General features: G+C 34.8%; 1 protein-coding gene across 2 annotated transcripts in view; it reads right to left on the bottom strand.

The window, feature by feature from the left end:
* Window positions 1-2978: 2978 nt before the first annotated feature.
* The window catches only part of myo3a (myosin IIIA), a 120018-nt gene continuing 101878 nt past the window's right edge, over window positions 2979-21118 (bottom strand). For both annotated transcript variants that reach the window (XM_073830435.1, XM_073830436.1), the window contains 14 exons: window positions 20535-20576; window positions 19198-19260; window positions 18946-19026; window positions 18652-18857; window positions 16987-17098; window positions 16746-16908; window positions 16587-16673; window positions 16380-16503; window positions 15051-16191; window positions 13121-13265; window positions 8510-8601; window positions 8373-8413; window positions 3307-3492; window positions 2979-3093 (listed from right to left, as the gene is read on the bottom strand). In XM_073830435.1, the coding sequence (XP_073686536.1) occupies window positions 2979-3093; window positions 3307-3492; window positions 8373-8413; window positions 8510-8601; window positions 13121-13265; window positions 15051-16191; window positions 16380-16503; window positions 16587-16673; window positions 16746-16908; window positions 16987-17098; window positions 18652-18857; window positions 18946-19026; window positions 19198-19260; window positions 20535-20576 (2598 nt within the window). The remainder of the gene's footprint in view (window positions 3094-3306; window positions 3493-8372; window positions 8414-8509; window positions 8602-13120; window positions 13266-15050; window positions 16192-16379; window positions 16504-16586; window positions 16674-16745; window positions 16909-16986; window positions 17099-18651; window positions 18858-18945; window positions 19027-19197; window positions 19261-20534; window positions 20577-21118) is intronic.

Below are 21118 nucleotides of genomic sequence, written 5' to 3'. Positions count from 1 at the left end.
CATTCAGATCTGTGGTCCACATCCATGCCTCTTTTCATCATCAAACAATTTCGTATTACTAATGAAACCAGACCCAGTTTCAAACCTGAACTGGAATACCTAGAATTAATAAAAACATCACTGTGAATTTATTTATACCATTCTCAATTGTGTGCGGCGATTGTGCGCAATGGCACACATGCCATTTGTTTCACATGCATATAATACAATGAAACCCTAAATACAACAGAAATAAATTATGATTATATTATAGGGTGTAGAAAATAACAGGTTATGCAAAATAATAATAATAAGCGTTTTTGCCCACTTAGCCTACATTAGATTGTGTGGCGAAAACGAGAAAAATCGCATAGAAAAACAGGCCAAGATTGTTACACCGAAAAAAATAGCATTACATTAAAATACAAACAAAAATACATTGTTTTGTTCGATCAGTTATAAAACAAAATTCGAACCCACGATACGATTCTACAATTCTAAAACAAAACTAAACTGTATTTTAATTTCATCAGTGTTACATAAACATAAAATTCAAAAACTTTTAATAGCCTACCATATAATGTATTTTACATTAAAAAAAGACACATAAACGGAATGAGCTAAGAAGGATGTAAGAAATTAAACTGATTTAGTAATTATTATATTTTACAGTAACTTTAGTCTGCTCAGGGCTTAACATCAGCCGTATGCACTTTAACATTTTATTAGACTAATTACAGATTTAATGAAGTATTTATAAAATCATATTTACAAATAAGTGGCATTTCAAGAATACACATATCCATATGTATGTATTATATGAAAAAGTACCCGCCTTTTTCTCCCCGTCAGATTGGGCGCGGCCATTTGTACATTTTATGGGTGTGGCTTCTGGTCTTATCGCATCCAGCTATTTTTAGCTGTACAAAAACGTTTTGCTAAATGATATTGGCAATTGCTGTATTTTATCATATTATATTTAATGTATTATCTTAATTATGAACACACTGGTGTTTAGTGCAAAAAGTTTTACTGTTTACTGCACGTTGTTATTCTTGTGTTTATTTCCCTGTAGTGGATAATGAATCTGAAGTCTCACCCATAGGTTTACTTCCACTTTGAGGAAAAAGGTGGATATATTTAGGTACTGGGAAATTATTCTAATCCATATATCAATGTTTATGAAGAAAAGTAGCTACTGAAAGATAACCTAGTGGTCAAATATAAAGATCAATGTATGAATGTCTTTAAAGACGAATCTTTATTCACAGATTAGCACAGAATGTACAGAAAACATCAACTGCTAAACCCGAGTTAAAAATGAAGCAAGGGCAGCACAAATGTCCTGTCACAAGATCGGCCCTTTGGCTTCATTCATAAAAACATAATTTCTATTCATTTAATCTCTGATTAGACAATCAGTGTTATATTCTGTACAACAAAAAGAATTAAGTAGTCACTATTCACGCAACTACTTTAAATAAAGTCAGCGCTTTCTGAAATAATGCAGAGGTTTTTTGGGAAACCAAACATAATGGTAACAACAAATGGACTGGAAACATTACAGCTGAGGTCAAAAGTCTACATCCTCCTTTCAGAATCTGCTAAATGTTAATTATTTAACCAAAATAAGACAAATCATTGTTTAGTTATTGAATTTATAAAAAAAACAATCCATTCAAAAGTTTACATCCCCTTAATTCTTAATACTGTGTTCTTACCTGATTGTTTTTTTTTTATTTTGTTTTTTTAGTGATAGTTGTTCACGAGTCCCTTGTTTGTCCTGAACAGTTAAACTGCCAGCTCTTCTTCAGAAAAATCCTTCAGGTCCCACATATTTGTTGGTTTTCCAGCATTTTTGTGTATTTTAACCCTTTCCAACAACAACTGTATGATTTTGTGATCCATTTTTTCACACTGAGGACAACTGAGAGACTCATATGCAACTATTACAGAAGGTTCAAATGCTCACTGATGCTCTAGAAGGAAACACAATGCATTAAGAGCCGGGGGGTGAAAACTTCTTGAATTTAAAGATCAGGGTAAATTAAATTTAACTTATTTTGTCTTCTGGGAAACATGTGACTATCTTCTGTAGCCTCTAAAAGGCAGTACTAAATGAAAAAATAAATATGATATTTAGGCAAAATAAGAAAAATGTACACATCTTTACTCTGTTCAAAAGTTTTCACCCCTGAATCTTAATGCATGGTTTTTCCTTCTGGAGCATCAGTGAGTGTTTGAACCTTCTCCAATAGTTGCATATGAGTCCCTCAGTTGTCCTCAGTGTGAAAAGATGGATCTGAAAATCATACAGTCATGGTTGGAAAATACAAATAGTTCAAATACACGAAAATACTGTAAAACTAAAGAATTTGTGGGACCTGAAGGATTTTTTTCTGAAGAACAGCAGGCAGTTTAACTGTTCAGAACAAACAAGAAACTCATGAACAACTATCACTAAACAAAAAAACACAGCTAAGAATAAAGGGGTGTAAACTTTTGAACGGGTTCATTTTTATAAATTAAACTATTATTTTCTCTTCCGGACTCTTTATTTCGTATATGCCTCTTATTTTGCTACAATAATTAACATTTTGCAGATTCTGAAAGGGGGATGTAAACTTTTGACCTCAACTGTACTTAAAGAAACCGAACAACCAAAAGACGACTATCCTCTTCTTCAGTGAGCCTTACTGGATCAGTCTGATTTGAACGAATCACCTCAACTGATACAGACCTGCCTCAAAAGAATGAGTCTTTCATGCATCAAACATTTTTTTGTGGAGATTAAAAGCCTCAGATTATTGTAAATGCATGGAAAAGAACATGTGGTTGGTACATCATTCAAAAATCCTCCTTTTGTGTTTTACACAAGAAAATCATATGGGTTTGGAACGACATTACAGTGAAATTTCTCTTCCTTTAAGGACAACCAGCATTTTTTGCTGACCTCGCGAGTCACTGACAGTATTTACAGAACTTCTAATGCTTGATGGTCAGGGCTGTGTTAATAGCCTTCGTCTCTGGGAGGTCTTCCTCAGTATCTTTCTGTAGTCATAAGGGTTGTCCTCACTTTGACTCTCTGCAGAGGGCATTCTAGAGAACGAGTGCCTGTGGACAGAGAGAGGTAGATAAACCGTGACTTCACATGGAAATGAAGACGCAAGTGAGAAAGCAAAAGAAAGCGGGGAGGTTTTTACGTCTTGATATCTGCATCTTCTGCTCAAACACATTTATCATGTCTGCTACGCAGTGTACTGCACTGAGGTCAACGTTTCGAGGATGGTATTTGTTAAACAGACAGAATGTGTAATGTTCTTTCACCTCTTTTCCGTTGGGTCCTTAGGGAGATCAGATTTAGGGACGACAGACAGTGGTCTCTCAGAAGAGTGTCTTCTTTCAGTGGATAAACTCCGTTTGCTCGAGCGCCGTCTGTCACTAGGCAGGCTTGTGGACTTATTGTTGGACAAGCCCTGGTAGTACTGGTCATCATTGTCTAGCCTTTTGGGGCTGTTGGATGCAGAGAAAACAGATGAATTTGTATGTATTAAAGCTTGATGATCAGGACTCATTCCCATCTACTTTGGAATGACATATGGTTTAGTGAATAACAACATAAATACGCTTGTTTACAATGCTGTGTTTGTAATTCTTTGTTACTAAGCCCTCCATCCTTGCCTTCAGCCAAAGTTTATTGCTCCCGTTCATAAATAACATCTATTTTGTCATAGCAGGCTGCTATTAATGGGTGGCCATTATGCCGTATTGAGTGCATTTCATAGCTGTTCTGCAGTATGTAAGCGATGGCCTTTAGGACAGGCTCTGATTCATGGCTGGCTTTTCGGCAGTGATGGACTCGAATGGAAATGTTCTTTCAGTGGACTTTACTCGTTGTCTTAGGGCTTATCAGTAGCGTTATGTAATGAAAACAACAATCTATGAAACCAATGAAGCCAAGAGCCTATGGCCTGCCAGCCAGCTGATGCAATTATATCAGTCAGCCCCACTGGCCTACTGATGCACTTCCTGTCTGTCTCGCTAACAAACCAAAACTATTATTTTAATACCAAAAATATATTAATATCAAAAGGATTATGTATATTGTATACTTACAGAACATTTTGTTGTCATAAAGAATAATTATTGAATAATCATTATCATTATTATAAAAATAAAGTATTTAAGCTTTTTAAAAAAAAAAATAATAATAATAATAATAGTATTTTTTTAGTAATCTTTTTTTAAATAATAGTTTTTGTGCTGAATTAATTAGATTATTTCATATATTAGTTATGGAGAATTGGTGTAGAAAACCTCATCAAATGATTGTCAAAATGGCAAAAATAAAATATTAATATAAAGCATATTTTATTATTACCATAAAAAGGGTCTTAAAGATACTACTACTACTACTACTATTAATAATAATAATCATCATCATTAAAATAAAGTATATAAGCTTTTTTTCTTTTTAACGGAATAATAATTTTTGTTCTAATGCTGAATTAATTATATTTATTATACAATTAATATATTAATTACATAGATAATTTGTGTGATTTTTTTTATTTTGAATGCCAAAAATAAAATAAAAAACATATTAATATAAAAATGATAGCAAAAATATGTAATACTTATATTTTCTAATGGAGTAATAATTGAATTAATTATATTTTTTATTTAATTATATATTAATTAATATGGAGAATTTGTGTGGAAAACATCATCAAATAAATATCAAAATGGCAAAAATAAAACATTAATATACAATATATAATTATAATATATAATTATACAAAAAACATGTAATACTTAATTTTTTTGTAGTATCATGAAAGAGTCTTAAATATAATTAATAATAATAATAATAATAATAATAATAATAATAATCTTTATTAAAATAAAGTATTTAAGCTTGTTTATTCTAACTAGAGTGATATTTGTTTTTCTGACTTAATGTTAAAATAATTATATTTATTATTTAATTAATATATTAATTATAAGAATTTGTGTGGAAATTCTCATCAAATAAATGTCAAAATGCCAAAAAAAAAAATAATAAAAAAATTTAAAAAATTAAAATAAATAAAAAATAAAAATAATAACGTAAAACATATTAATATAAAAAATTTAATACTTATACTTTTGCATTACAATAAAAGGGTCTTAAAGATGATGATAATGATGATGATGATGATGATGATGATAATAATAATAATAATAACAACAACAACAACAACAACAATCTTTATCATCATCATTATTATTAAAATAAAGTATATAAGCTTTTTTTAAATTGGAGTAATATTTGTTGTTTTGGCTATTTATACAAACCATTAATAATATAAAAATGATACAAAGAATATGTAATTCGTATATTTTTGTATTACCATAAAAGGGTTTTAAAGATAATAAATATTATTCCAATACTACTACTACTACTACTGCTACTACTAATAATAATGTATTTAAGCTTCTTTTTTTTTTAATTGGAGTAATATATGTTGTTCTAACTTTATGCTCATTATTATATTAATTACATGGAGAATTTGTGTGGAAGTCCTCATCAAATAAATAAATAAATAAATAAATAAATAAAGCATATTAATAAATGATAAACACATTATGTAATATTTGTATTTATGTATTTCCATAAATGGGCCTTAAAAATAATAACAATCATTAATAAATTAAATATTGTATCTGTTTTTTTTTTTTACATTTACAATAATATTTATTGTTCTGACTTTATGCTGAATTAATTGTATGTATTATCTAATTATATATTTTATTTAATAATAAAATATTAATTTAAAACATATTCATATAAAATGATGGAAAACAATATGTAATACTTGCATTTTTGTATTACCATAAAAGGGTCTTATAGATAATAAATATTATTCAAATATTTTTTTTTTTTATAAAATACTTTATTTTAATAAAGACAACGATAAAGGAGAATTTGTATGAAAAACATCATTATATTAATGCCAAAATGGCAAAATATGTTTATTTTCTTCAAGCAGAATACAATTTCTTCTTTATTTTCTTTAGATTTTGAGTTAAAGTGTGACTTGGACACAGTTTTCAAAGGATTCATTCAAGCGGCAGCTACACGGTCCTGGAAAAACAGAGTGTTCTTCAACGTCTGTTTGCTCTGTCTCTCTAGTTCTGCACATTTGTACTGCAGTACACCATCATTACCTGCATGTCCTCAGCTTGCCCTTTTTTTCCCTCAAGATACCTTATTGGTCCCATATCTCTCTCTCTGCTTTCTCTCTTTACACTGCCAATCTCTTTCTCTATTTCTCTCTGACAGAACATGGGCCAGTTATCAAACAGAGCTAGAGATTGGTCTGTCCTATGACCTTCTCACTCTTAAAGTCAAAATAAAAAGCTCAAACCTTATTTGACTTAGTATTTACAAGTGAAACAAGATATTCAATGAGAATAAAATATACAGTACATGTTCTGATCTATCGTTCACAGCAAAACCAAAAACATAACTATTATGGAAGCATTGATACTGAAATGATGTATGCTGCTCATCTCTAACTTGCAAAAACTACTGGTCCTTGATGATGTGTGATTCTGTGAATGTCATTCTAAAGCATCCGGCACCCTGTCTGTCTGTCAGAGCTGTTTGTCACTCAGCTGGCCTGTGAAATCTCCTGTCAGCGGTGCTCATGGAGGTCCAGATTCATGTTCACACACACACACACACACACACACTATATTTCACACATGCTGTGACACTGCAGATTTGTCACACTAGCCTAACTCCTGACATCCGAATGCTAAAGGAACTAGTCGTAATATGTAGGCTATTAGCATCAGCGTCAGCTTTTGTCTATACATATTTTGTCTATATACATTTAAAGGTTTACATACACCTTGCAGAATCTGCAAAATGTTAATCATTTTACAAAATAAGAGGGATCATGCAAAATGCATGTTATTTTTTATTCAGTATTGACCTGATTAGGATATAATTCACAGAAAAGATGTTTACATATAGTCCACAAGAGAAAATAATAGTTCAATTTATAAAAATGACCATGTTCAAAAGTTTTCATACACTGTATTATTAATACTGCGTAGTTACCCAAATGATCCACAGCACTGTTTTTTTTTTTTTTTGTTTAGTGGTAGTTGTTCATGAGTCCCTTGTTTGTCCTGAACAGTTAAACTGCCTGCTTTTCTTCAAAATGAATCCTTCAGGTCCCACAACAATGACTGTATGATTTTGAGATCCATCTTTTTACACTGAGGACAACTGAGGGACACATATGCAGCTATTACAGAAGGTTCAAACACTCACTGATGCTCCAGAAGGAAAAACCATGCATTAAGAGCCAGGGGTGAAAACTTTTGAATGGAATGAGAATGCGTACATTTTTCATATTTTGCCTAAAAATCATATATATTTTTTTTATTTAGTACTGCCCTTCAGAAAGCTCCAGAAGATGTTTACATGTTCCCCATAAGATGAAATAAAAGAACCAACGCATTTGTGGGACCTGAAGGATTTACTTTGAAGAACAGCAGGCAGTTTAACTGGACAAACAAGGAACTCATGAACAACTAAACAAAAAACACAGCTGTGGATCATTCAGGTAACAACAGAGTATTTAGAATTCTTTATTAGAAATAAAAAAACTTTTGAACAGGGTCATTTTTATAAATTCAACTATTATTTTTTCTTAAGGACTATATGTGACCCTGGGCCACAAAACCAGTCTTAAGTTGCTGGGGTATATTTGTAGCAATAGCCAAAAATACATTGTATGGGTCAAAATTATTGATTTTTCTTTTATGCCAAAAATCATTAGGAAATTAAGTAAAGATCATGTTCCATGAAGATTTTTTTTGTAAAATTCCTACTATAAATATATCAAAATGTCATTTTTGATTAGTAATATGTATTGTTAAGAACTTAATTTGGAGAACTTTAAAGGTGATTTTCTCAGTATTTAGATTTTTTTGCACCCTCAGATTCCAGATTTTCAAATAGATGTATCTCAGCCAAATATTGTCCTATCCTAACAAACCATACATCAATAGAAAGCTTATGTTTTGAGCTTTCATATGTTGTATACATCTCAGTTTTGTAAATTTTAACCTTATGACTGGTTTTGTGGTCCAGGGTCACATATGTAAACGTATTTTATGTGAAATATCGTATTCAGGTCAGTACTAAATAAAAAGTAACATGCATTCTGTATGATCCCTCTTATTTTGTAAAATAATTACCATTTTAAAGATACTGCAAGGTGTATGTAAAATTTTGAACTGTATATATAGCTTTTGCCAATTTGTCTGCAAAGCAGCAGCATCTAAAGAGGGTACATTGTTGTTTAGTATAACACTTCTGCTAATTGATTTACCTTTGTTTTCTTGGCCTCCTTTTATCATCCTGGACAGACCTCTGGAAAAGACCAGAAAAAGTGTGAGAAAGATCATTAAAGCTGAAGCCCAGATAATCCTTAGATAAAGTGAGTGTTATTGTGTGATGTTGACTCACATGAATGAGTGTGTAGTATGTGGAGTCCTCTGGCGTGTTCAGGGTCTTTGGTTGTTGTGTGCGACGAGACGTTCGTGACTGCTTTGTGTCGGCTGTAGATCAGAAAAATAAAGGCTGAAAAACAACAGAAAAACCTACAGTGCCTAGTGATATTTGACCTTGAATCCAATAGTTTTAAATCCTTTCAAGATGTGTTCTTATGTCTAGCCCTATAGGTCTCCTGTGAATGTGGAGCAAGGAGAATATAACAGCTAATTCCCTGGTGGGGAGCCCCATTGCTACACGTAGAAGAATAGGATCAGCACACAACATGCAGGTGACCTTTGACCCCTTTGTTCTTATCGAACAAACCGTATGGCGTGGTTTAACCCTTGGGCTTTGCAATTTGTAATTATCCACTAACAATCAATCAGAAATGCCCTACCAGTCACAGCATGTTCCTATACTGACACAGACATAAAAACATAAGAATCAAAATGAAGCTGTGTTCTAAACCCTAGTGAGCCTTCTTGTTGTCTACTGTCTACACAGTCAGCACTCTAAGGCAGGCAGAATGCTAACTGAAAAAGAAGCTCATAAATTCCTGATTTGAAACGCTCAACATGGGCCTCACTTGAACTGCACAGTAGGATTGATTCTCAATTGTTTGCAAAGGAGTTTGCAATTAGGATGTTACTAAGCTAACAATGCAATATGTACTGAGCATAATATATCGCACAAACTGGGTAAAATAGTAAACCTCTACTTAACTATTAGACTACTTGTATTACTAAATTTATAAACTTAAATTTACAGTTGAGGTCAAAAGTTTACATACTGTACACCTTGCAGAATCTGCTAATTATTTTACCAAAATAAGAGAGATCATACAAAATGCATGTTATTTTTAATTTAGTACTGACCTGAATAAGATATTTCACATTAAAATATGTTTACATATAGTCAACAAGAGAAAATAATAGTTGAATTAAAAAAAATAACCCGGTTCAAAAGTTTACATTCACTTGATTCTTAATACTATGTCGATCCACAGCTGTTTTATTTGTTTAGTGAGTCCCTTGTTTGTCCTGAAAAGTTAAACTACTCACTATTCTTCAGAAAAATCCTTCAGGCCCCACAAATTCTTTGTTTTTTTCTGCTTTTTTGTGTATTTAAACCCTTTCCAACAATGACTGTATGGTTTTGAGATCTGTCTTTTCACACTGAGGACAACTGAGGGACTCCTATGCAACTATTACAGAAGGTTCAAATGCTCACTGATGCTTTAGAAAGATAAATGATAAATGAGCCAGGTGTGTAAACTTTTGAACAGAATGAAGATTTTTCTTAATTCACCTAAATAAAATATTATTTTTTCATTTAGTGCTGCCTTTCAGAAGCTACAGTAAAATAATTAACATTTTGCAGATTCTGCAAGGTGTATGTAAACTTTTGATCTGAACTGTATAATTTCTCTTATTTCTACTCAAAAAATATTTAGGCCTAAATTCAAGCTTTATATACTTGAATTACATTAAAAAATCCATCCATTTGGATTAACTAAACAAACTAAGAAACTTAATGATATGCATATTTAAACATAAAATTTCTGTACTTAAAAAAAATATAAAGGCATAGTTTATTAACAATTTGCATCTATTTGACTGTATTTAAATCACAAATCATATTTTAAGATTGCATCTATTCAAATGACAAAATATTTTCATTGTTAAAACAATTACATTTATTCAATGAACACGTATGAGGTTAAACTATGGATAAGTGAATACATAAAATACATAAATCTTAAAATTAGGCCTAAATATTTTTTAAATACACCTATGATGTCTAAAAAATGAGTAACACATACTATATACTTATTGTAGTAATTACAATAACTGGTTAATAATAACCCACCACTAAAACTAACCTGAACCATGAAGTTACCTTATGTTACCCAGTACTTTCTTAGGTAAGTACACTGTAAGTACAGGTACATAAAAAAAGTGCTCAAAAAAGTGTAACATGATAAAAAAGAATGTCTTTGATACAGACACTTCTTTATCAAATATGATTTTTCTTAGTGATCAACACCAAAAGGTACAAAAAATGACCTTTGGTTTATTTGAATAGTATCTGCTAAGTCAAGCACTGTTTATCATGTGGAAAGGTCCAGTGTAAAGAAAATTAATCAATGTCCACCAGGACCAGCGGGTACAGGCTGGAGAGTTTGTCATATTTATTGAACGTGTCTCTTGAAAGGTCATCAGCAATTCTTGATTGCTCAGAGGTATAAAGCCAATTTGCAGCTCTTATATTAATGCTTGCAGTAATTGCCGGGGCACTTTTGCATGCAATGCGATTAGCATTTAAAGACCTTTCATGTACATGGAAATGTGACTGGCATTCAAAGGTCACTTCTATGTGGAAACAATAATAATTGCATAACAATAATTGTTTCCACACAGAAAGACTCTGGTTAAGATTATTATGAGTGTGAAGCTGTCATTTAACAATGACAATAAATCATGTGACAGATGACCACTGTATTTACGGAGCAAATGTAATCCCCTTAGCAAGATTTTTATAGAAGTTCAACTTTCACAGATGAGATTACGACTATGTGACAGAAGAAAACAGATCAGGAGGCCATGTATGTCAACATAGAAACCATAATCACTGCTGACAGAATAATCTGGTTTCATTTAGACACAAGGTGCATATCACGAATAATAAAATCTCTAAGAATTATCCTCCCAAAGTAATTAGACATATCGCAACAAAAATCAAATGAACAGCAGATCTGCTTAGCTGGGGGAAATTTCGTGATGACACATCTTGTTGAGCCCAATTTGCATGTTGAGGCACTAGACATGCAATTTTTGATAAGATCAGTTACTGTTAGAGAAAAGGAAACTTCACGTTCTGATAAAATTGACAGAAAGCAAGCTATTTTAATCTTACAGCTATATTCTTCACATTTAAAAAAACAACAACCTCAAAGTAAAAAATAACCAAAGCTACCCTTGTGAAAAACTACACTTTATCATTAATATATATGCATATGTGACCCTGGACCACAAAACCAGTCATAAGGTTAAATTTTATAAAACTGAGATGTATACATCATATGAAAGCTCAATAAATAAGTTTTCCATTGATATATGGTTTGTTAGGATAGAACTATATTTGGCCGAGATACATCTATTTGAAAATCTGGAATCTGAGGGTGCAAAAAAATCAAAATACTGAGAAAATCACCTTTAAAGTTCTCCAAATTAAGTTCTTAATGCATATTACTAATCAAAAATTACATTTTGATATATTTATAGTAGGAATTTTACAAAAAAAAAAAAAAATTCATGGAACATGATCTTTACTTAATTTCCTAATGATTTTTGGCATAAAAGAAAAATCAATAATTTTGACCCATACAATTTGTTTTTGGCTATTGCTACAAATATATCCCAGCGACTGAAGACTGGTTTTGTGGTCCAGGGTCACATATGTCACAACGTAAGTCCCGCCTACTGAAATTTAATTCGTTGGCGGGTGGGGGATTCGGCTAACTTTAGCCATGTATTATGGACAGCCGCTTTTGGGATGCTTCAGCGAGCCGCAGGTCGGTTCGTTTAAACGCGAGCTTTAACTAAAGGGTCCGCAAACTGCTCCGGTAGCCGTGCTGAAGCCGCGCTGTTCACAGGTGTTGTACAGAGGGTCCAAACACACACAGATCCGCGGCTGATGTAAACACGAACATTGACTAGTGATCATCCGTGGACACGTCGGCGCTGCGCCTAGACGTGCAGTGTGTGGTAAGAGATTTATTCATCATACAGTCTAGATAGCTTCATTAGCCTTATGGTTTTGGGCATGCAAATAATTAAATACATTAACACAATAATGATAATATCACGTATGGGTGATCTCAGACGCTGATGATAGGACCAACAATATTGTAGCGTTTTATTCACCCTTCATGCATCCTAGGTGTATATGACTTCCTTCTTTCAGACGAATGCAATCGGAGTTATATTAAATCAATTCTGGCTCTCATACAACAGCATACGAACGGCACGGGCAAGTGTTGCATCAGTCCAAAATAAGTCGATCCATAATAAAAATGTGTCTCACATGGCTCCGGGGCGGTCGGTAAAAGCCTCCTTTAGCGATCAGATGTGTTTTTGTAAAAAAAATATCCATATTTAAAACATAAGAATCACTTTAATCTAGTTTGCTGCTTTGGGAAGGGGCGCAGCAGGGCGGAACGTGGTCTACGCTGTTTGCCAATAACAACACAGTGGGACTGCTGACCAATGACAATACATTTGGTTTTTCGGAAGGTGGAACCCGGAATTAATCGTGTCGTTTGTGCCAGCCTGGAGAGAAAGCTATTGTAATAATGTAAATTATGTGAGAAATTATGCGTTTTTCGAACCACCAAGCATGACAGCATGTTCAAGTTCACCCCCAAAACAAAATAAAGACTTTGTAAAGGAGCATAAAACGACCCCTTTAAATACACTTTTAAGAAGTATACTTAAGTGTCAACAAACATGAGGGGGGGGGGGGGGTATTAAATTTTCTTATGACTTTGGACATGAATGTACATAATTTATGAAGGACATTTACCTGGTGGCTGGTAGTATCCCATGTAGCCATTCATGTCTTGTCCTTTCACAAACATTCCATTTTGGCTGGGGTTGAGCTGATGGGCAAGGATGATTTCATTTAACTTCTTCTGCAGTGTTAAGTATTCCTCAGAGGCCTTGGATACCTGAGCAGGTTACAAAGAATGTCATCAACTGAATTTACACACCTTCATATCTATCCCCATACATTACTAGCATCTCAAAAGTAAAGTGGGGAAAATAATTGTCCCCTGCTGATTTTGTACGTTTACCCACTGACAAAGAAATGATCAGTCTATAATTTTAATGGTAGGTTTATCTGAACAGTGAGAGACAGAATAACAACAACAACAACAAAAATCCAGAAAAACGCATTTTTAAAAAGTTATAAATTGATTTGCATTTTAATAAGCGAAATAAGCTTATCAAAATCCCTTATCAATTAGCAAGATTTCAGGCTCCCAGGTGTCTTTTATTCAGGTATTGAGCTGATATTAGGAGCAATCAATCAAGAAGATTCCAAACTCTCCAAAATGACCAAGACCAAAGAGCTGTCCAAGGATTTCAGGTACAAGATTGTAGACCTACACAAGGCTGGAACGGGCTGCAAGACCATCACCAAGCAGCTTGTTGAGAAAGTGACACCAGTTGGTGTGATTATTCGCAAATGGAAGAAACACAAAATTACTGTCAATCTCCCTCTGTCTGGGGCTCCATGCAAGATCTCACCTTGTGGAGTTTCAGTGATCATGAGAACGGTGAGGAATCAGCCCAGAACTACACGGGAGGAACTTGTCAATGATCTCAATGCAGCTAGGACCAAAGTCACCAAGAAAACAATTGGTAACACACTATGCTGTGAAGGACTGAAATTCTATTGCGCAAGTAAGGTTCCCCTGCTCAAGAAAACACAAGTACAGGCCGGTATGAAGTTTGCCAATCAACATCTAAATGATTCAGAGGAGAACTGGCTGAAAGTGTTGTGGTCAGATGAAACCAAAATCGAGCTATTTGGCATCAACTCAACTCGCTGTGTTTGGAGGAGGAGGTATGCTGCCTATGATCCCAAGAACAACAACCCCCCTGTCAAACATGGAGGTGGAAAAATTATGCTTTGGGGCTGTTTTTCTGCTGAGGGGACAGGACAACTGCACCGCATCAAAGTGATGATGGAAGGGGCCATGTACCATCAAATCTTGGGTGAGAACCTCTTTCCCTCATTGAAAATGGGTCGTGGATGGGTATTCCAGCTTGACAATGACCCAAAACACATGACCAAGGCAACAAAGGAGTGGCTCAAGAAGAAGCACATTAAGGTCCTGGAGTGATCTAACCAGTCTCCAGACCTTAATCCCATAGAAAATCTGTGGAGGGAGCTGAAGGTTTGAGTTGCCAAACGTCAGCATCAAAACCTGAATGACTTGTAGAAGGTTCTACAAAGAGAAGTGGGACAAAATCCCTCCTGAGATTTGTGCAAACCTTGTGGCCAACTACAAGAAACGTCTGACCTCTGTGATTACCAACAAGGGTTTTGCCACCAGGTACTAAGTCATGTTTTGCGAAGGGGTCAAAAACTTATTTCATTTATTTTCATTAAATTGCAAATCAATTTATAACTTGATGTGTAAAATGTGTTTTTATGGATTTTTTTGTTTTGTTATTCTGTCTCTCACAAATAAACCTACTAAATTATAGACTGATCATTTCTTTGTCAGTGGGCAAACCGTACAAAATCAGCAGAGGATCAAATAATTATTTTCCCCACTGTATAAAAACATTGGTAGCCAACTATTTCTCATTTTGGCAAATCTCAATTTCTTCTTTTATGTTCAACAGAAGAAATACAGGTTTGGATTGACATCAAGGAGAGTAAATGATGACAGATTTGTCATTTGTGGGTAAACCTACACAAACACAAAAAAATTAATCACCTGTTTGAAGAGTGACTCCACTTCCAAATCCTGTTTTTGTGATGTAGCCTTCAGGTTCTTCCTGTCTTTGTAACCCCTAAAATTGCTTTGGATTTTAATGGCTGCCTGCTCCTCATCATATCCGTCTTCCTCAGCCTGAGTGTCCGCCTCTTCCTCTTCACCTTTCCGTTCTAGCTGAACATCTGTGATGTCCAGAACTTCCTCATTCTCCTGCTCCTTCACCTCTTCTGCCATTTCTTGCTCCTTTCCAGTGGTTCCTTCTCTCTCTTCTCTCAATCGCTTTCTCTCCCGGTGACCTCTGAAATTGCTCTGTAAAACAGTTGCGGCATGTTCTTCATCTGCCCCCTGAAAATCTAGCTCTTGCTCAAATTCTAACGGAGGTGGCGGAAGTTCCTCAAGAGAAAAGTCTGGTTCTGAAGCGTCTGGATCAGCCATATCTTCATTTGGCTTTTTCTTAGGGATTTTACCTTCCTCCTGGAGTCTTTTACGCTCTTTGTGACCACGGAAGTTGCTTTGAAGAACCACAGCGGCTTTGGCCTCTTCATCTTCTCCAGGTGGTTCAACTGGAGTCTCATCTCCCTGTTCCATCTCCTCTGTGAATTCCATCAGTTCTTCTGGAGGTGGTGGATCTGGAATAGGAAGCTCCTCTTCTTCTGGTGAACTTGTTGTCTCCTTCTTCCCTATAACTGGCATCTTCCCCTCCTCTTTGAGTCTTTTACGTTCTTTATGACCTCTGAAGTTGCTCTGGAGAACAGTGGCTGCCTTGGATTCCTGTTCATTGTCCTCATCTCCTCCACCTTCTTCCTCAGCCTCTTTACCTTCTTCCTCCATATTTTCCTGCACGTCCTCTTGTACAGTATCCAAATCTTCTCCAGAAGTGACTTCTTCAGCAGTGGATGAGGAAGCAGCCAGCTCATCCCCGGTCAAGGTCTTATTACGTTCCCGACGCTCCTTGTATTTCTTCCTTTCTCTGTAACCTCGGTAATTGCTCTGGAGGACCACGGCAGCCTTTTCATCAGCCTCATCCATTACTACTTTACCTCCTTCCTGTGGCGGTTCCTCTGAAACTGGACCTTCTGCTTCTGATGGGGCCTCTGTGACTTCTTCTGTCTTCTCAGCCTTTTCCTTCTGCCTGGCTTCCCTGTGTAAGATAAATCAGTTTATACCACCATAGCACTGCTGAATTCTTGATTCTATGTGTACCTTGCTCTGACTGGCCAATTTCAGTATATTCATCCATCCATCTTCTAAACCACTTGGCAAACATAGGGTTGTTGGGATGTTGGAGTCCATCCCAGGGAAACACCCTGGAATAAGAAAAGGACTTACTTTTTCCTCTTAAAGCTTTTCCTCTCTTTGTGTCCCCTGTAATGGGCCTGGATCTTTGCAGCAGCTTTGTTCTTCTCATCTAGCAACTCCTTGTATTTCTGCCTTGCCAGATATCCTCTGCAAACTGTATGAAGAGGCCATAATTTAGTGGAAGTCTTTTCCTTCTAAACTCATTTATAAGAGTGTCTTCAGGACTTTTTGTCTTACCTGCTTGGAATTGTGTGATAGCAGCTTCTGACTTTGCTTTGCTTTTGTCATCAGCCACTCTTTTTCTAACTTTGTGTCCTCTGTATGCTAGAAGAAAGACTGGTTCAGCAGAGTATTCTGCATTTACATACACATCTATAGTCAACTACATGAGCTCACCTGACTGCAACACCACGGCACTTTGTTCTCTCTTTTCCAGCATCAAACGGTATCGTTTAAATGCCATCCAGCCCCGTACATATGCTTGGACTAGAACAATCCGATCTGTGGTCTGCCTCACCATCAGATTCAGTTGCTCCGCATGATAGTACTTAAGAAAAACCTGAACACATAATTATCAGACTTATGAAGTTTGATAAACAACAACAACAGCAGTTATTAATGCCATTCATTCACAAACCTTTGTTTTGCCCAAAACCCAGTTCTCTAGTTTGGCCTTCTCCAAAATAACAGCACATGTCTCTGGATTCATTGGCGGCTCCTCATTGGCTCTAAATGCTAATATAAAGTACCTGAAAAAAGGAACAGTGGTAAGTAAAAGTGATTTTACTTATAGATTATAAGTACTGATTATAATTATAGACTAAGGAAGGAATCCCTTTTCCACCAGCAATGTGCTAGTGTCAGTATCGGAAGGTCCATTCTATGCATTTCCGCAGACAAAAACATGGTTCTTGCCAGTTTTTGATGGGTGTTACTTTGGATGTTAAGGTTTCAAGTTTTCAAAACTAAGACCAAAGGTCATGATGAGCTATAATGGGTTCCATTATGGCTTCGCTTGTAGGGGGGCTATGTAGTCACATCATGTCATTGTTAATTTCTCATATCTAGCGAAGATCCTTTGTCCCTTGCCAGATTACTTGGTCCAGCACCAAAATAAACAGAGAAAAAGGGATTCATGCACTTTATATACATTAGAACAGTTGTGGTCAAAAGTTTACATACACCTTGCAAAATGTTAATTATTTTACCAAAATAAAAGGGATCATGCAAAATGCATGTTGTTTTTTACTTAGTATGCCCTAAGATATATCACATAAAAGACATTTACATAGTCCACAGGAGAAAATAATAGTTGAAAATAACCCCGTTCAGAAGTTTACAAATGCTTGATTCTTAACACTGAGTTGTTACCTGAATAATCCACAGCTGTGTTTTTTTTGTTTTGTGATAGTTGTTCCTGAGTACCTTGTTTGTCCTGAACAGTTAAATTGCCCGCTTTTCTTCAGAAAAATCCTTCAGGTCTGACAAATTCCTTGTTTTTTCAGCATTTTAGTGTATTTGAAACCTTTCCAACAATGACTGTATGATTTTGGATCCATCTTTTCAGACTGAGGACAACTGAGGGACTGAAGGTTCAAACACTCACTGATGCTACAGAAGGGAAAAAAAAAATTTCTGGGGGGTGAAAACTTTTGGAATTTAAAGTTTAGGGTAAATTTAACTTATTTTATCTCAAGGGGAACATGTAAGCATCTTCTGAAGCTTCTGAAGGGCAGTACTAAATGAAAATAAAAAAAATGATATTTAGGCAAAATAAGAAAAATGTATGCATTCTCATTCCATTCAAAAGTTTACACCCCTGACTCTTATTGCATGGTTTTTCCTTCTGGAGCATCAGTGAGCATTTGAATGAGTTGCATACAGGCCCCTCAGTTGTCCTCAGTGTGAAAAGATGAACCTCAAAATTCTACAGTCATTGTTGGAAAAGGTTTAAACACACAAAAATGCTGAAAAATCAAAGAATTTGTGGGACCTGAAGGATTTTTTTCTGAAGAACAGTGGACAGTTTAACTATTCAGGACAAACAAGGGACTCTGAACAACTATCACAAAAAAAAAAAAAAAAAAAAAAAGAAAAGAAACAACACAGGATCATTCAGGTAACAATACAGTAATAAGAATCAAGCATATGTAAACTTTTCATTAAAAAACTTCAGTACTAAATAAAAAATAACATGCATTTTGTATGATCCCTCTTATTTTGGTAAAATAATTAACATTTTGCAGATTCTGCAAGGTGTGTGTAAACTTTTGACCTCAACTGTATGTAGTAACTGTCCAACCTCTCAATGAAGTTGTTGAAGAGAATGCGATGAGAGTAGCCCTGTCTGCGTATCTTGGCCGTCTCTAGAATACCAGTGTAGCGTAGTTGGATCAGAACCTTCTCCCTGTCGAACTTGTGGGCTTGGCGATCATTGTTGGGTTTTATGCAACGAACAAAGTGAGGCTGGCCTGCCACCATCTTTGACAACAGGTCCATTAGAGAATACTGCAAAGTAAAGTGAAAAAACCAAGACTCTTAATGGTTTAGAGTGGCGATTTTTACCTTTTTATTATTAGGTTTTCAAAAGTCTTACTCTGAAGTACGAGGCCACAGTTTGTGTCTTCATGTTGGTGGTCTCTCTGGGGTGACGTGTGGTGTCTCCCGTGCTCTCCGCCTTTGCAAACACAAAATATTCAGCATGCTGAAAACTTGTGGTCATGTAAATTTACAGAAAGGATATTTGGCCTTTTTTTTATAATTTGTTTATAATAAATTTACGCATGTTGCCTTTTGAAAAAAAAAGGTTATACAACAAAGCCAAAGGTCAGGGTAAACACACAATCACCGTTTGTACAGTGTCAACGGGCATTGTTTTGTCATGGGTGGGAGTTAATTTCCGAGAGAAAGACTGAAAAAGAAATGCATAAAGATTGTGAAAAGACAGTCTGATTTGAATCCATAAAACTATTTTTATTTTAAATAGTAAAGAAACAATATACATGCAGGGTTCATTAGCAAAGCAATCTAACAAGCATTAATTTCGCCAATCATCAATAGGGGCAAATTCCTTCTTTAAAATGGCCATGAATATTTCACCAGGTTATATTAGCAAGGTGTTTCAACATCGAACACAAAGCAGAACCACACACTGACACAGGTGCTTTTATTTTATGTGGGCTAAAATGGATGGAATCTTTCATGTGAAATTTTCTAAAGACAGCATGCTTAAATATGCAAACAAATGGTAATGTATGCAGGTCTTCATCAAAGACATAATTTCAATATGGTTAAAACCCTCATTCATTTCAGAGTGCAACCTGAATGTGAGCTCTAAGTAGCTCATGTGTTCTCTGAGGAATAATAAACTTGATGCTAAAAAACATAAAACTTAGAACACAACTAGATGTTTTTAAAATACAACTGCACAAAAACACATGACGGTAATTCTCCTTAATTCCACAGGGACACTCTATTCTAATGTGAATTATATGAACTAATCAAGCTGTAAATCAGCCAATCTACAAATGCATTAGCTATTAGACAGCTGGTAGGGTCACATGAGAAGATACTCTTTCATTCTCACAGACATGGGTTTTCAGAAAATGGTGCCAAGTGTGTCCATGATTACTGATGCAATTAACGGATATTTGTTGCAGTATTTAATAGATAGGACTGACTGAACTTTTAAACGAAACAAAATGTTATTTTCATAAATTCAAATGGTGATTTTCTCTTTCAGAGTAGTTTATTGGCCTCATCAAACTCAACATTTCAATATCTTTTCAGTGTCTTTTCACAAAACTTTACATAAAAAATATTCTTGGTACAAATAATGAGTGTAATAAGTGATGTGGTGCAAATGAATGATAAATGGATAATTAAATTTTTCATTAAACCCTAGAACATTTTAAAAGCTGAAAGCTGAAACTAAAAGTCTAATGCAGCTGATGCCTAAGACACTATTGTCCTAATGCTTTGGGCCTGAGGTGGGAAAAATATTTCTTGAAAGTTCAGAAGTAACTTTTTTGAATAAAATGATGAGACAGCACAATTTTCTGAGAAAGACCCACATATACATAACCAGACACCCAAAACCAATGAGCACAGTGCTGGCTGGCAAAAGGCGCATATCCTCTATGAGCATGTCTCTAATGTATAGCACAGATACTACAGGATCATTACCTCACTGAATGATACAGAACTGAACAACATAAGACCCTCCAACTTTAGACAGAAGATATTAAAAGGAAAGAGAAATGGAAATGTCATTGATGGGTATGGAGTGTGGAGAGATGGAGAGATAAAACAGGTGGGAAGAAAATTAGTACATTTCAAAAAGTAAAAGCACTGAAGTTCTGGTCACACAAAGTCTAATTCTTGCTATTAACAAACCATTAACTCTGACTTTTGACTCAAAGTTTTAATTTAGTGCTTACACTACCAGTCAAAAACGATTTTTAATGTTTATTTATTTTTTTTTTTTAAACATTAATTAAACATGGCTGTTTTAATGTTTAAAGTCCCTTCTGCTTACCAAGCCTGCATTTATTTGATCCAAAGTACAGCAAAAACACTACAATTTTGAAATCTTTTTACTATAGCTTTCTATTTGAATATATTTTCAAATATAATTTATTCCTGTGATTTCAAAGCTAAATTTTTAGCATCATTACTCCAGTCACATAGTCCTTCAGAAATTACTCTAATATTCTTATTTGCTGCTCAAAAAACATTATTATGTTGAAAAGTAGAATTTGATAAATAGA

Source organism: Garra rufa, chromosome 24, assembly GCF_049309525.1.
Source record: "Garra rufa chromosome 24, GarRuf1.0, whole genome shotgun sequence".
In the NCBI taxonomy this organism is placed as follows: Eukaryota; Metazoa; Chordata; class Actinopteri; order Cypriniformes; family Cyprinidae; genus Garra; species Garra rufa.
Note: the sequence above shows the minus strand (reverse complement) of the source record. Positions and strands in the feature narration are given on the sequence as shown.